Raw genomic sequence first — 15,835 nt, 5'->3', positions numbered from 1 at the left:
CAGAGTCGCCTGGCCACGCCTCTGTGTATGAGCTGGAGGGGAGACATGCCGCTGCTTCCGGAGCTGCTTGAGGTAAGCACTGTCCAGAGCCTACACCCCTGACCCCCTACCCCAGGCCTGATCCCCTCCTTCCCTCTGAACCCCTCAGTCCCAGCCCAGAGAACCTTCCTGCACCCTAACCCCTCTTCCCCATCCCAGAGCCCTCACCCCCCACATTGCCCCAACCCCTTGCCCCAGCCCTGATCCCCCTCCTGCCCTCCGAACCCCTCATCCCCGGCCCCACACAAGAGCCCGAGCCCCTACCCCAGCCCTGATCCCCTCCCACCCTCCAAACTCCTCAGTCCCAGCCCAGAGCACCCTTCTGCACCCCAAACCCCTCATCCCCAGACCCATCCCAGAGCCTGTGCCCCCAGATGGAGCCCTCACTCCCTCCCGCACCCCAACCCCTTGAGCCAGCCCGGTGAAGATGAACGAGTGAGGGTGGGGAGAGCGAGCAACCAAGGGGGTGGGTGGGTGTTGAGTGAGTGGGGGCAGAGCCTCAGAGAAGGGGCGGAGCTTCTGAAGAGGGGCGGGGCATGGGGCAAGGACGTTCGGTTTTGTGCAAGTAGAAAGTTGGCAACCCTATTCTGGACATGTCATTTAAAGCAACATTTTCACATGTTATGTTACCTTCTATGAACGTAGATAAGCCTGAGTTTCCTCATTTTACAGATCACATAGAAAAATACTAACATTTGGCAGAGTTTCCAGAAAGTAGTGTGACTAAGTGGCCTACACCTTTAACCTCTCAGTAAGATATAAGGTCTTCCTCAGTAATAAGAGATGTAAAAGGCACATAAACTAATATCAGACAATAGGAGAGGTGAATGTAAGAATCCTGGTGGTCTGATTCCCAGCACATTGCACCTTCCCCTAGGTCAAAGGATATTTGGATGGAGGAAAGTACCAGGGAGGAGAAGATGAAGCATCACTTCGCTTGTGTCCTGTCTAGAGGATCAGCTACATGTCATATGCTGAGGAGAGATTTGGGGACAGTCTATGCACAATGCTGATAATATGTTATGCTATTTTAGCAGTCAGTCTGTAGCAAGTGCTATTGGGAAAGCACAGACAGAAAATGGAGATTTTCAGCATCTTATAGCTCAGCTCAGTCTGATTTGGATTTTCATGGAGAGAGCAAAAGGCACCTCTTTAACTCCAGAACTGTCTTGTTGCCAACATTCAAAGTACTGTTGCAAACCATGTAACTATCAGAGCTCTTAAAAAAAATATTTTAAAGGAAACTTTTTTTTTTATAATGGAAAGTGCTAGAAAACCTAAATATTGTGGTCACTATCATTCCCCATGTAATAAATGTATATACTTCAGCATTTAAAATCTTCACCGCTCTGTGCAAGCATGGACTAATTAATCTCACCTTTGCAATATAGAAAAATGTTATCTGTCATTTACAAATAGGGAAATAAAGTGACTTTGGCCAATGTAATGCTGATTCATTTGACAGAATTAGCACTAAAATAATGACTCCTCATTCCTAATCTCATACCTGTTCTCTCATCACAGGCATACAGGAGTACTCTTTACATAGGAAAGTCATGTACTCTATAAGTCTGACATATGACTGACCAAGAAAACTGAGATCCTGAGATCATTACGCTGCTTATGGGTGCATCAGAAATTCAGATAGCAGGCTAGCATTTTATGCTGTTCTGCTAATCAATTTTAGATAAACTATTCTTCATGGAATTAAGAAGTTATTGATATCAAGACTCCAATCTCTGCTAAAGAGATGGAGGTCAGTCAGTCTGGCAGTGATAATTTGTTGGTAAAGAAACCTTAACTTGATGTTCTTACTGTTCCAGCTGGCCTTGCTGAATTTCTTCCTCCCTGAAGAAAAATCACATCTTGAAGAAGAAACTAGGCATGTCCGCCGAAATAAAAGGAGTAAAAGTAGTGAAGGACCTGATGGTGAGTTTGTCTTTATTTCTTAAATTGCATTTCTCATTTTCACAGACAAGTGAGGGACAAGCAGTTTTTTCAGGTAGTGAATATATGGTGGATTGTGTAAGTTAACAAGGGAGCTCCTGTCTCGTAGTGCCTCCCTGAACTTACTTGGCATCCAGATCATTAGTTCCATAAATTCCTGTTTCCACACTACACTGTCTAGTCAGTGATATTAAAATTAATATCCTAACCAATTGTTGTTTGCCCCAACTATCATTATTTTTTATAATGACTCAATAAGGGAATTCATCTTGTCTAACAGTAAGGCCTTTGGCTTGCATACTGACATGATTTGTTCATATACTGCCTTTGCTCCCTATTTCCTTAAAATCCATGTTGAATAGGTTGTTGTGCAGGCTAAACAGCTGTGAACAGCACTACGCTACAGAGTGGAGATGTGTTGTAACTGGGACACTGTGTGTGGTTGTAGAATAGATTGGTCCAAGCTCCACACCGCTTAACCTCTAAATACTTAATGTTCTTTGAGTGTTTGTGTACATATATATTGTACTGCGGGTGTGCGTGCACCCAAGCACTTGAGCCAGACACTTTTGGTCAGAAATTGGGGCGACACATACATCCTGAGTGTCTTCCTGCTCCCAACCAGGGTCAGAAAGAGATGGGGCCACCCAACTCCCTCTCAGTTCCTTGTCAGCTCACAGCTTGATGCCTCATAGCTTACTGTTATTCAGCACTTATAAAAGAGTTTTGATAAACTTAGTTTACATAATAATTAGTCAGTAGTCAGATAGTGGTAGGTTTTTGATAGTGTTCCTTTCTCTCTCTCTGTTTTTGAGCGAATTCTCTCCCTTTTTTTCTGGGTTGGTATGCAAATACTGTGGTTATTCTTCTTTTGTTTAGGATGCCAGTGAGAAAATCCCTGGGTTTTAAAAATTGTCTGTCCTGTCAAGCAGCCATACCTGTAAACAACGGGCACGTGAGGTGCTTTTTCTTTAGAAGAAGGCCACATTTCAGAGAGATGCACTGTATGTAGATCCTTCTCTAGATGAACAAAGAAATCTAGATAGAGCCAACTGAGAATATACTTCATGAAAAACTTCACACATCCAACCTTGTATCTGGGTCACTCCCAGAATACTAAGCACCCAGATTGTTTCATTGAGGAGTGCTTCATAAGCCTTTGTACCTTCAGTAGCCCTTTCGATTCTGAAGACCTCGTCCTGTGAAAGAGGGAGAAATCCCCAGAAGTCCACTAGAGAGAAGACGCATCAGTCACAGTCTCTAAAGCCATCATCTAAAGCCTTTAAGTTATCTTATACCTCAAGGGGAAAAAAGTATTGCTCAAAGACCAGGAGAGACTTCTTGATCAGCCATTCAGCCCATAAACATGAGGCCTGAGTACCAACTGAGAACTTACCTGAATCTGGCACTGAGCAGACTTCGTCACAGGACCTAGTACTGCTGTCTTCTACTGCAGTGGTTCAATTTCTTCCACTACAGATAACCCCAGTACCAACGATTTTGATACCAACTAGGTCAATGCCGATTACTCTCTCAGCACTGACTAGCTCGGTATCAGCAATTGCTTTCCATCTCACATTCAGTACAGTCCTTCCCATTACTGACTCTATTGGTACTGGCTATACCACAATCATATATAGTAGCTAGAGATCTCATGATTTCATCCATCCTGGACTCTCCACTCATCTCAGCTAAGTTTGCATCAGTCAGGAGTACTAATACCCACTACGTACAAAGTTTACCCACAGTGCTGGTGAAGACATTCTATCTTAGCCCATGATCCACACCCATTGGCACTTCAGCTGTCCTGCCTGAAGAATATTCCTTCTGATCTTCAGTTAGGAAGCAGTAGGGAAGCCTTTCCTGTGGCATCATTATTGGGTTACAGACTTTTTCCTTCCTTGACAGCTCGTCATTCCAGAGTGGAATCTTATACTAGCAATAGTTCCCTCTCTAGGGATATTAACCCTTGGGGACCTGTGTGTTGGCCTTATCAGACACATTGTGGCTATTCCTCATGCTAGCAGATCCACTTCAACAGTGCAGTCAAGACCTCAATCTCCAGAGCCTCAACTTACTGAAAAAGTCACTTCCACCAAACCACCACCTCCTCAGGTTCTTATCTCTAAGGCACAGGCAGAAGAGGAACTTAAAAATGAACCTCAGTGGATCCCATTCTTTATATCATCCTCTTCCCCAGATGAAGCTATTGCTCCTGAGCCTATACCATCTATGCCTAACAACTGTAAGTCATTACAGGAGCTCATGAGGAGAGTGGCCTCTGCTCAGCTCCTGTAGAAGATATCCAGGAGAACCCTCACAGGCTACTAAACATCTTGTGTACTGCAGTCCCTGGTTGAGTGGCACTGCCTATCAATGAAGACCTCTTAAATCTCACTAGATTGTTATGGCAGGCTGTAGCCTCCATACAACCCACATCTAAAAAGGCTAACCAAAGTTACCAAGTTCCAGCACAGGGTTTTGAACAATTCTTCTTTCACCTGGTGCCAGGATCATTAGAGGTGATGGCTGCAAATGAGAGGTATAGGCAGGGACAACAGATATCCACACATAGGGACAAGGAATCCTGTAGGCAGAAAAAGCAACTCTATGGCGAGCTTATAAATGAGAATCGCAAATTACCAAGCGGTTCTCTCCAAATATGATTATACTAACAGGGATTCACTTCAGAATTTACAGACAAATTGCCCACAAACTCAGAGAGGAGTTTAAGTCCATCATGGCCAAGAGCCAGGTAAATAACCACTTCTTAAAAGCCTGAGCCAAGAAAATAAAAAAACAGCACCAGAAATTTAAGTGTTTATCAACTCACCAGCCTGGTAAAAAATTAAGAAATCAAAATTTGGGTCTCAAACCACAGGAGTGGAGACCCTTGGGTTTTTTAATTGTCTTTTGACACTATAGTACAGGGATCGGCAACCTTTGGCATGTGGCCCCCCAGGGTAAGCCTCCTGGTGGGCCGAGCCGGTTTGTTTACCTGCGGCATCCGCAGGTTCGGGTGATCACAGCTCCCACTGGCCGTGGTTCGCCGCTCTAGGCCAATGGGGGCTGCAAGAAGTGGCATGGGCCAAGGGATGTGCTGGCAGCCGCTTCCTGCAGCCCCATTGGCCTGGAGTGGCGAACCACGGCCAGTGAGAGCTGCGATCGGCCAAACCTGTGGACGCAGCAGGTAAACAAACCATCCCAGCCCGTTAGGGGGCTTACCCTGACAGGCCATGTGTCAAAGGTTGCTGATCCCTGCTATAGTAGAAACATTACTTTGCACTATAGTAGAAACAAGTTGAATGTAATCAAAATTTGTCTCATTCATCTGACATCATTACAGGTAATATAGTTCAGGACATCCATGCTAAAGCATTTTCCCCCCTGTATACCTCCCATGTTGCACAATCATGTTTGCATTGATGCATTTTTGGAAGATCTGGGCAGTTATCTCATACTCCGTCACCTGATTGATTGTGGGCATCTTTCACATAGTATAATATAGTTTGTCTTGTGTTTCTGCATAGATATGTGAAAGGTTAGTAGGATTCGCTAACTTGGGTACAGAGAGATGAGTAATTAGAAGAAACATTCTTCAAACTGCTCCCTAACCCTGGAATAACATCATACATCCTGTGCATCAGTCAACTTCACTTGCCTATTCTTCTTTCCCTTCCTCAGTCTTTATTTCAAAATATGAGAATCTATCTATATATATAATTCACTCATGATGTAGTGATTCACATTCTTTGTTGTAACACTTGTTTCTTCTTTCCCTACCCCTTTAGTTTGTCTATCTTCACGTTTTGAATTGGTCTGATTACAATTGCAAACTCTTTGGAGTAGGGGTTGTATTTTTTATAATCTCTTTCAAACTCTATGCAAAGCATAGTGCTATATAAATGATTATTAGTAATAATAACCTAACTACAGCTTGGCAATTGCTACAGCCTAGCCCCAATAACTTCCAGGATGGTGGGGTTGTAGAAATGTGTCAGCTTTGACCCCACCTCTCTTCCTTAGTTCACCTACCAGAACTGTGGCTCACCTGAGGATTAAGGCTTTTGTCAGTATCCAAGAGTAAGTCATTTTACATCAGTAGATAGCATGAATCTAACTAATGAAAAAAATCTCCACTTTTCCATGACCAAAAAGACAGAAAGTGATTAGTTTGCTATGGCTAATCATAACCTTCTGACTAATTTTTGCATAGAATTTATTCTAGTGCTTTACTTTCATCTCTGTACATCCTATTATGTGTGGCCTGATTCAGGAAGGCTCTTAGGTATAATGCTTAAGTCCTTTCTTGATAGGTTTGCTTTCCTGAATCGGCCCCCTATGTATGGTACTCAATGTTGCAGTTCAACAACATTTTATGTTAAACCTTTTAAAAAATTGTCTAGCTGGCTAGGCTTAAGAGATAATAATCTCTGCTGGAACCACACAAAAAAACTTGAAACTAAAAACATATGTTCTAGAGTTTCCCAAGAATCTAAACACTGCATCAGCGTCCTATTACAATTAATAAGATTGTTTAAAAAAATACCGTATTGGTTTGGTTTAATATCTCGCTGTAAGGAAACATGCAGGGAGAAAACAGTGGCTCAAGATAAGCGACCCTATGATAAACACTTAAGGGTTGTTATGGGGACAAATAGGGAAGCCCAGTCTCCTGCTGAGCCTACCAAACTGCTTGAAAAAAGCTACTCTCTCTCCTGCATCTCTACCCTCCAAGGGGTAGTTTTTAATAGCTTTTTGGGGAAAGGTTACTGATACAGGTTTCAGAGTAGTAGCCGTGTTAGTCTGTATCCGCAAAAAGAAAAGGAATACTTGTGGCACCTTAGAGACTAACCAATTTATTTGAGCATAAGCTTTCATGAGCTACAGCTCACTTCATCGGATGCATTCAGTGGAAAATACAGTGGGGAGATTTATATACACAGAGAACATGAAACAATGAGTGTTACCATACACGCTGTAAAGAGAGTGATCAGGTAAGGTGAGCTATTACCACCAGGAGAGCAGGGGGGAGAAAACCTTTTGTAGTGATAATCAAGTTGGGCCATTTCCAGCAGTTGACAAGAACATCTGAGGAACAGTGTGTGTGGGGGGGGAATAAACATGGGGAAATAGTTTTACTTTGTGTAATGACCCATCCACTCCCAGTCTTTATTCAAGCTGAAGTTAATTGCATCCAGTTTGCAAATGAATTCCAATTCAGCAGTCTCTCGTTGGAGTCTGTTTTTGAAGTTTTTTTGTTGAAGAATTGCCACTTTTAGGTTTGTAATCGAGTGACCAAAGAGATTGAAGTGTTCTCCGACTGGTTTTTGAATGTTATAGTTCTTGACGTCTGATTTGTGTCCATTTATTCTTTTACGTAGGGACTGTCCAGTTTGTCCAATGTACATGGAAGAGGGGCATTGCTGGCACATGATGGCATATATCACATTGGTAGATGTGCAGGTGAACGAGCCTCTGATAGTGTGGCTGATGTGATTAGGCCCTATGATGGTGTCCCCTGAATAGATATGTGGACACAGTTGACAACAGGCTTTGTTGCAAGGATAGGTTCCTGGGTTAGTGTTTTTGTTGTGTGGTGTGTGGTTGCTGGTGAGTATTTGCTTCAGATTGGGGGGCTGTCTGTAAGCAAGGACTGGCCTGTCTCCCAAGATTTGTGAGAGTGATGGGTCATCCTTCAGGATAAGTTGTAGATCCTTGATGATGCGTTGGAGAGGTTTTAGTTGGGGCTGAAGGTGATGGCTAGTGGCATTCTATTATTTTCTTTGTTGGGCCTGTCCTGTAGTAGGTAACTTCTGGGTACTCTTCTGGCTCTGTCAATCTGTTTCTTCACTTCAGCAGGTGGGTATTATAATTGTAAGAACACTTGATAGAGATCTTGCCGGTGTTTGTCTGAGGGGTTGGAGCAAATGCGATTGTATCGTAGAGCTTGGCTGTAGACAATGGATCATGTGGTGTGGTCTGGATGAAAGCTGGAGGCATGTAGGTAGGCACAGCAGTCAGTAGGTTTCCGGTATAGGATGGTGTTTATGTGACCATCGCTTATTAGCACTATAGTGTCCAGGAAGTGGATCTCTTGTGTGCACTGGTCCAGACTGAGGTTGATCGTGGGATGGAAATTGTTGAATTCATGGTGGAATTCCTCAAGGGCTTCTTTTCCCTGGGTCCAGATGATGAAGATGTCATCAGTGTAGCGCAAGTAGAGTAGGGGCATTAGGGGACGAGAGCTGAGGAAGCGTTGTTCTAAGTCAGCCATAAAAATGTTGGCATACTGTGGGGCCATGCGGGTACCCATACCAGTGCCGCTGATTTGAAGGTATACATTGTCCCCAAATGTGAAATAGTTATAGGTGAGGACAAAGTCACAAAGTTCAGCCACCAGGTTTGCCGTGACATTATCGGGGATACTGCACCTGACGGCTTGTAGTCCATCTTTGTGTGGAATGTTGGTGTAGAGGGCTTCTACATCCATAGTGGCCAGGATGGTGTTTTCAGGAAGGTCACTGATGGATTGTAGTTTCCTCAGGAATTCAGTGGTGTTTCGAAGATAGCTGGGAGTGCTGGTAGCCTAGGGCCTGAGGAGGGAGTCTACATAGCCAGACAATTCTGCTGTCAGGGTGCCAATGCCTGAGATGATGGGGCGTCCAGGATTTCCAGGTTTATGGATCTTGGGTAGAAGATGGAATACCCCAGGTCGGGATTCCAGGGGTGTGTCCGTGCGGATTTGTTCTTGTGCTTTTTCAGGGAGAGCTGGGGGCGTCTGAAGAAGCTAGGCCTTGCCTCGGCTACCATCATAGGATGATAAGCCTCTAGGTAAGATGCATGTAGACTGTTTTAAAATTCTTTTTCTCTAAATGCTTTGTTTCTATTGTTAACATTGAATAGTACTTCACTTTTAAATAGGCTGTCTGGTCACTATCTTCACCACTGGTCACAGACTCCCAAAGAGATGCACTGCCGGCACTGATCCCAGTTGCCACCTGCTTGGTAAACACAGTTGATATGAAGGTTACTGTAGCCCAGGAAAAGATCCTAGTATAAGTGTGGGAAAATGGTGTGATTGATCTATATCAATGCTGATAAATATATATATTCACACACGAGCACACACACAGGAAAAGTAAAGCACAAAGACTGTCTAACATCTGGGGAGCACTCAGACCAGGACTAACACCTGGGGAGCACTCAGACCAGGAATAGGATAGAGGTGCAGCTAATCCTGTCACCATGACAATGTGTACCTCTATTCACAGTCTCTAAAATGCAGTGTTGTGAAAATAAATTTACTTCTGTTTATTAGGTGCTTGGATAGTAGTGATGGGGTCCAAGAGCAATGCATGCAGGGGAAATGGAGACCGATATCAGTCCCTCTTGACACCAGTTCTTTGAGTCTTCTCCCATAGATATACATCCCGAAAGGTTGGTGGTTCTTAATATAGCAATTTCATTCTGTTCTCCAGTTTCAGATACTCTAAGTACATTTTAAGCATTAAACAAAATTCTTTAAAATTATAAATTGCATATTGCCAGCATTAAACTTCATACTTGAGGTCATATAATTTAACCTTTTTTAGCTCTTCTAAGTGAAATGCCAAAATTCTTAAGTAAAACATAGCTTACTCAATTTGCATAGGTTTCAGAGTGGTAGCCATGTTAGTCTGTATCAGCAAAAACAACGAGGAGTCCTTATGGCACCTTAGAGACTAACAAATTTATTTGGGCATAAACTTTCATGGGCTAAAACCCACTTCATCAGATAGGTTTTAGCCCATGAAAGCTTATGCCCAAATAAATTCGTTAGTTTCTAAGGTGCCACAAGGACTCCTTGGTTTTTTTTTTTTCATTTTGCATAGCACCTTATCATGCCAAATCATAGACTCATAGATATTAAGGTCAGAGGAGACCATTATGATCATCTAGTGTGATCTCAAGCTTCTTTAAAATACAAGCAATTAATGCTGGGAAGCTTAAAACTGTAACTTCAGCGCCCTTCCCCTCCGCCATTTTCAGGGTAAATAATTTACAGTTCAAGTACTGTTTTAATCTATTTCGGTAATTAGGATCTCTATCTACCAAAACTGAGACTCAAGGTGTCAAGGTTCCTTCCCCACTCTGAGCGCTAGGGTACAGATGTGGGGACCTGCATGAAAGACCCCCAAGTTTATTTTTACCAGCTTAGGTTAAAAACTTGCCCAAGGTACAAACTTTGCCTTGTCCTTGAACCCTATGCTGCCATCACCAAGCGTGTTAAACAAAGAACAGGGAAAGATACTACTTGGAGACGTCTTCCCCAAAATATCCTCCCAAGCCCTACACCCCCTTTCCTGGGGAAGGCTTGATAAAAATCCTCACCAATTTGTACAGGTGAACACAGACCCAAACCCTTGGATCTTAAGAACAATGAAAAATCAATCAGGTTTTTAAAAGAAGAATTTTAATTAAAGAAAAGGTAAAAGAATCACCTCTGTAAAATCAGGATGGTAAATACCTTACAGGGTAATCAGATTCAAAACATAGAGAATCCCTCTAGGCAAAACCTTAAGTTACAAAAAGACACAAAAACAGGAATATACATTCATTCAGCATAGTTTATTTTACCAGCCATTAAACAAAAGAAAATCTAACGCATTTCTAGCTAGATTACTTACTAAGTAACAGAAGTTTTGAGACTGCATTCCTGATCTGTTCCCGGCAAAAGCATCACACAGACAGACAGACGCTTTGTTCCCCCACCCCCTCCAGATTTGAAAGTATCTTGTCTCCTCATTGGTCATTTTGGTCAGGTGCCAGCGAGGTTATCTTAGCTTCTTAACCCTTTACAGGTGAAAGGGTTTTGCCTCTGGCCAGGAGGGATTTTATAGCACTTTATACAGAAAGGTGATTACCGTTCCCTTTATTTTTATGACACAAGGTCTGCTGGCTGTGAAGAGTTCTCAGAGGATGATGCAGCTTTCTCATGGAAAAAAATTAGCAAGCTTCTATAGGAAGGGGAAAAGAGGTGGAGGTGGTATTAAAGTGAAGACTAGTCTATACTGACAATGTTAAAGCGCTGCCGTGGCTTGTGTAAAAAAATGTGGCTTTTATAAAAAACCACCTCCATGAGGGGCGTAGCTACCAGTGCTGGGAGTGTGGCTCCCTGTGCTGGTGCACTGTCCACACTGGCGCTTTACAGTGCTGAAACTTGCGGTGCTTCGGGGTGTTTTTTTTAAAGTTGCAGCTCTGTAAATTGCCAGTGTAGACAAGCCCTAAAAGTCTGAGAAGTTAATGGGAGTTATAGGCTTACAAGCTAGAGGAGAGACTGTATTACAAGAAAGATAGTCTACAGTAACTCCCCGCTTAAAGTTGTTTCGATCTTACGTCCCTGCTCGGTTACAGAACATGCTCCATTAAAAGTTGCGCAATGATTTGCTATAACGTCCACAGCTGGCAGCCCCCCATCAGCTCCTCTACGCCCCTCACACACACAGCACCTCTCGCCCGCTGACAGACACTGCGGATCAGCACCTTCTCCCTCCTCCCCCCGCCTCCTGCCCAAGGCAATCAGCTGGCTTGCAGCATTCAGGAGAGAGGGGGGAGGAGCAAGGACTTGGCGCGCAGGCTCCCCGTGCCTCCCGAACACCGCAAACCAGCTGATTGCTGCCGACAGGAGGGTGGGGAGGCTGCACACCGAGTCCTCGCTCCTCCCCCTTCCTGCCTGCCCCCTGAACATCTCAAGCCAGCTGATTGCCGTGGGCAGGAAGCGGGGGGGAGGGAGGAAGAGTGAGGACTCGGCGTGCAGAGTAAAGGGGGAGGGGGGGGAAGAAGAGGCGGGTTAAGGGTGGGGGTTTGGGGGAAGGGGTGGACTGGGTGGGCCAAGGGTTGAGCTCCCCACCCCCTTGTGCTTGCAGAGTAGGGGAAGCTGCCACTGCTGCTGCACAACATGCTTCTCCTAGCCTACGGCACCTTCAGCCTCCTTGCCTGCCTCGTTGTCTCCAGTGCCAGTGGGCTGTGCCTGTGTGGAGTAAGGCGGGGGCACCTCCCAACTATAGTACTGTGCTGTATGGCAAAAAAAAAATTTCCCTGGAACCTAACCCCCCCATTTACATTCATTCTTATGGGGAAATTGGATTCGCTTAACATCGTTTCACTTGAAGTCACATTTTTCAGGAACATAACTACAACGTTAAGAGAGGAGTTACTGTACTTAAAGTAGGAGAGAAATTTATAGTGGAGAAAGTCTTTAGATTCCCTGCACTTTCTCCAGAAGATCTTGACCTCCCTAAAGCAGGAGTTGAGGGAAATGAATGGGAGCTAAGCTAGGGTAAGGGATACAAGTCAGTAAAGAAAGAGGATATCAAAAGAATCAACCGTGAATGAGAAAGAGGAGACCCTGGAATCAACAGAGATGAGGGAGCAGAAGAGAGGGGTTTGAGAGTTGTAGAGAAGTCTGGAATGTAGAGACTGTATTCTCCTTGATTCTAAACCACAATGATTAAATGTCTCTTTTCTTTTTGTAAAAACTGTTACTGATGATATTTCTGCTCTAACTCTGAATAGTTTAAAAGTGAAAATAAATTGGAATAGGGGAGAAAATAAGGTATAATTTAATCAGCTTCCCCAACTAATTTATCATGAAACTGTATCAATAATTTCACTTTGAATTAATAAAATGTCATCTGTTAACCAAAAGGATAAACCAAAGCACTGCCAACAGGTGCTCTCTTCTCACCTTGATAAGTGTGTAACTTGCATTGATGCTGTTTGAAAGTATGCATAGAATTGATCCCTCCCTTTGGCACCATCTTCAAGGAAAGATAAAAGCATTCAAATTATGTGCCCTATATGATTTGATGCTTGCTAAACTAGCCAAACTCTGCCTGCAATTTTGTTCTGCCCATCTATTGTTAGTTTTCCTCTCCTAGCCTTCAGGCCTCATAAATTGCCCCCTCCCCTAAAGGTTTCGCAATTTCACAGTGGAAATTGTTTCATTGTGGCCATATTCCAAGAAATAAGTTAAAGCACCATGAAATCCCCAGGATTTTCTCTCCCCAAAATGCTGACAGGTATGTTTTATTTGGAACAGATTCAGTGGGTGACTCCAGCTGAATCATAGAATCATAAGCCTAGAAGGGACGTGGAGAGTAATGTAGTCCAATCTCCTGCACTCATGGCAGGATTAAGTATTATCTAGAGCATCCCTAACAGGTGTTTGTCTAACCTGCTCTTAAAAATCTCCAAGGATGGAGGTTCCACAGCCTCCTGAGGCAATTTATTACAGTACTTAACCACCCTGACAGTTGGGAAGTTTTTTCCTAATGTCCAACTAAACCGCCCTTGCTGCACTTTAAACGCATTGCTTCTTGTCCTGTCCTGTCCTCAGAGGTTAAGGAGAACAATTTTTCTCCCTCCTTCTTGTAACAACCATTTACGTACTTGAAAACTGTTAACGTCCCCTTCAGTCTTCTCTTCCTCAGGCTAAACAAACCCAATTTTTTCAATCTTCCATTATAGGTCATGTTTTCTAGATCTTTAATCATTTTTGTCGCTCTTCTCTGGATTTTCTCCAATTTCTCCACATCTTTCCTGAATTGTGGCACCCAGAATGGGACACAATACTCCAGTTGAGACCTAATCTGCATGGAGTAGAGCGGAACAATTACTTCTCCTGTCTTGCTTACAACACTCCTGCTAATACATCTCAGAATGATTGCTTTTTTTCTGTAACAGTGTTACACTGTTGATTCATATTTAGCTTGTGATCCACTATAATCCCCAGATTCCTTTCTGCAGTACTCCTTCGTGGGCAGTCATTTCCCATTTTGTATGTGTGCATCTGATTGTTCCTTCCTTAGTAGAGTACTTGCATTTTTCGTTATTGAATTTCATCCTATTTACTTCAGACCATTTCTCTAGTTTGTCCAGATCATTTTGAATTTTAATCCTATCCTCTAAGGCACTTGCAACCCCTCCCAGCTTGGTGTTGCCCGCAAACTTTATAAGTGTACTCTTAATGCCATTATCTAAATCATTGATGAATTTATTGAACAGAACCGGACCCAGAATGATCCCTGCAGGACCCCACTTGATATGCCCTTCCAGCTTGACTGTAAACCACTGATAACTACTCTCAGGGAACGGTTTTCCAACCAGTTAGGCACCCACCTTATAGTAGCTCCATAGTTGTATTTCCTTAGTTTGTTTTTGAGAAGGTCATGAGAAGGTCATCAAAGGGCTTACTAAAGTCAAAATATACCACATCTACCATTTCCCCCATTCACAAGGCTTGTTACCCTGTCCAAAGAAAGCTGTGAGGTTGGTTTGACACGATTTGTTCTTGACAAATCCATGCTGACTGTTACTTATTACCTTATTATCTTCTAGATGTTTGCAAATTGATTGCTTAATGATTTGCTCCATTATCTTTCCAGGTACTGAAGTTAAACTGACTGGTCTGTAATTCTCCAAGTTGTCCTTATTTTTATAGATTGGCACTATATTTTCCCTTTTCCCTCTGGAATCTCTCCCATCTTTCATGACTTTTCAAAGATAATCGCTAATGGCTCAGATATCTCCTCATTTAACTCCTTGAATATTCTAGAATGTATTTCATCCTAGAATCTGGCATGTAATATTAAAAACAAGAATAACAAAATCTGACAGTGTGGTGCTAAGGTGAATGAATGATCAAGTTCCAATTAATTTCACACTGAGTCTTTGAAATCTATTCCAGTACTTTTGCAAAATACTTGCATGAGTTACAAAGCTTCTAGTATACAAGAATTGTTAAAATTTAGTGATGCAGACAGAGATCAGTGTGATGAGTTCCCCCTGGGGTGCCACCTCGAACCGGGGTACCATTGAGCTCTCTGACTCACCAGCCTGGGCTCCCTCTCACACTGTGCTGCTGTGACAAGCTGCAGACCCGCTCCCGGTCCTACGCTTCCACCAGCATTCACACAGGTAGGGACACACCCAGCTGCAATTACATGAAGGCTCTCTGACCAGCCACTGCATGAACCAACAATAGAGAGGCTACAGCTAAGATGACCCCCAGCTCCCCAGGCACGCCCCACCTTCCCCTCCAGAGTATAAACCCAAAATTATGTCGTCTTGCGCTGCACAGGGAACTGTACAGCATAAGCTCATAGAGTTTGCCCCTCCTTCAGCGTGGAGAGGAAATGCAACAGTCCCTGCCCGTTTAGCTAAGATTCCAAAGCACTTCACTCCAAACTTACTGGTTTAAAACTTAAAATAAGTTTATTAACTACAAAAAGATAGATTTTAAGTGATTATAGGTGATAGCAAACAGATCAAAGCAGATTACCTAGTAAATAAAAAAAACGCAAACAAATCTTAACATAGTAGAAGGATAGGATTTGAATTAACAATTTCTGACCCTGACTGATGATACAAGCAGGCTTGCAGATTCTCAAGGCACAAGCTGCACTTGCTTTGCAGCTTGGGATCCCCTCCCCCGTTCCAAGTCCTTTTCCTTAGGAGCTTCTCTTAAGTGTTCCGATGTGGATGAGTGAAGAACAAACAGTGATGTCACTCCCAGCCTTATATAGATTTAGCATATGGTGGGAACCCTTTGTTCCAAACTTGGTTCCCAGACCAGTTGGTGGAAAAATACAGACATCCCAAAATGGAGTGCAAAGTCATGTGGCCTGGTAACATGCATACCTTGCTGAGTCATAGCAACCGTTCCTTACAGGCTGTCTGGAGCATTTTCAGGAAGGTTTACCAAGTGGGAGATAAGCCTCTCCTAAGGCCTATTGTTTTTCCTAATGGTCCATTACCTTGAATAGGCCCAACTTCAGTTACAAAAATGATACATACATATAAATAG

At 43.3% G+C, this 15,835-nt stretch overlaps 1 protein-coding gene across 1 annotated transcript in view; it reads left to right on the top strand.

Moving 5' to 3' along the window:
- The window catches only part of EDA (ectodysplasin A), a 186,628-nt gene that overhangs the window by 104,863 nt on the left and 65,930 nt on the right, over positions 1 to 15,835 (top strand). The window contains exon 2 of the mRNA XM_077827034.1: positions 1,863 to 1,968. Within this exon, the coding sequence (XP_077683160.1) occupies positions 1,863 to 1,968 (106 nt within the window). The remainder of the gene's footprint in view (positions 1 to 1,862; positions 1,969 to 15,835) is intronic.

This window comes from Eretmochelys imbricata, chromosome 9 (assembly GCF_965152235.1).
Source record: "Eretmochelys imbricata isolate rEreImb1 chromosome 9, rEreImb1.hap1, whole genome shotgun sequence".
Classification (NCBI taxonomy): Eukaryota; Metazoa; Chordata; order Testudines; family Cheloniidae; genus Eretmochelys; species Eretmochelys imbricata.
The sequence above is the reverse complement of the archived record's forward strand: the minus strand, read 5'-3'. Positions and strand labels throughout refer to the sequence as shown.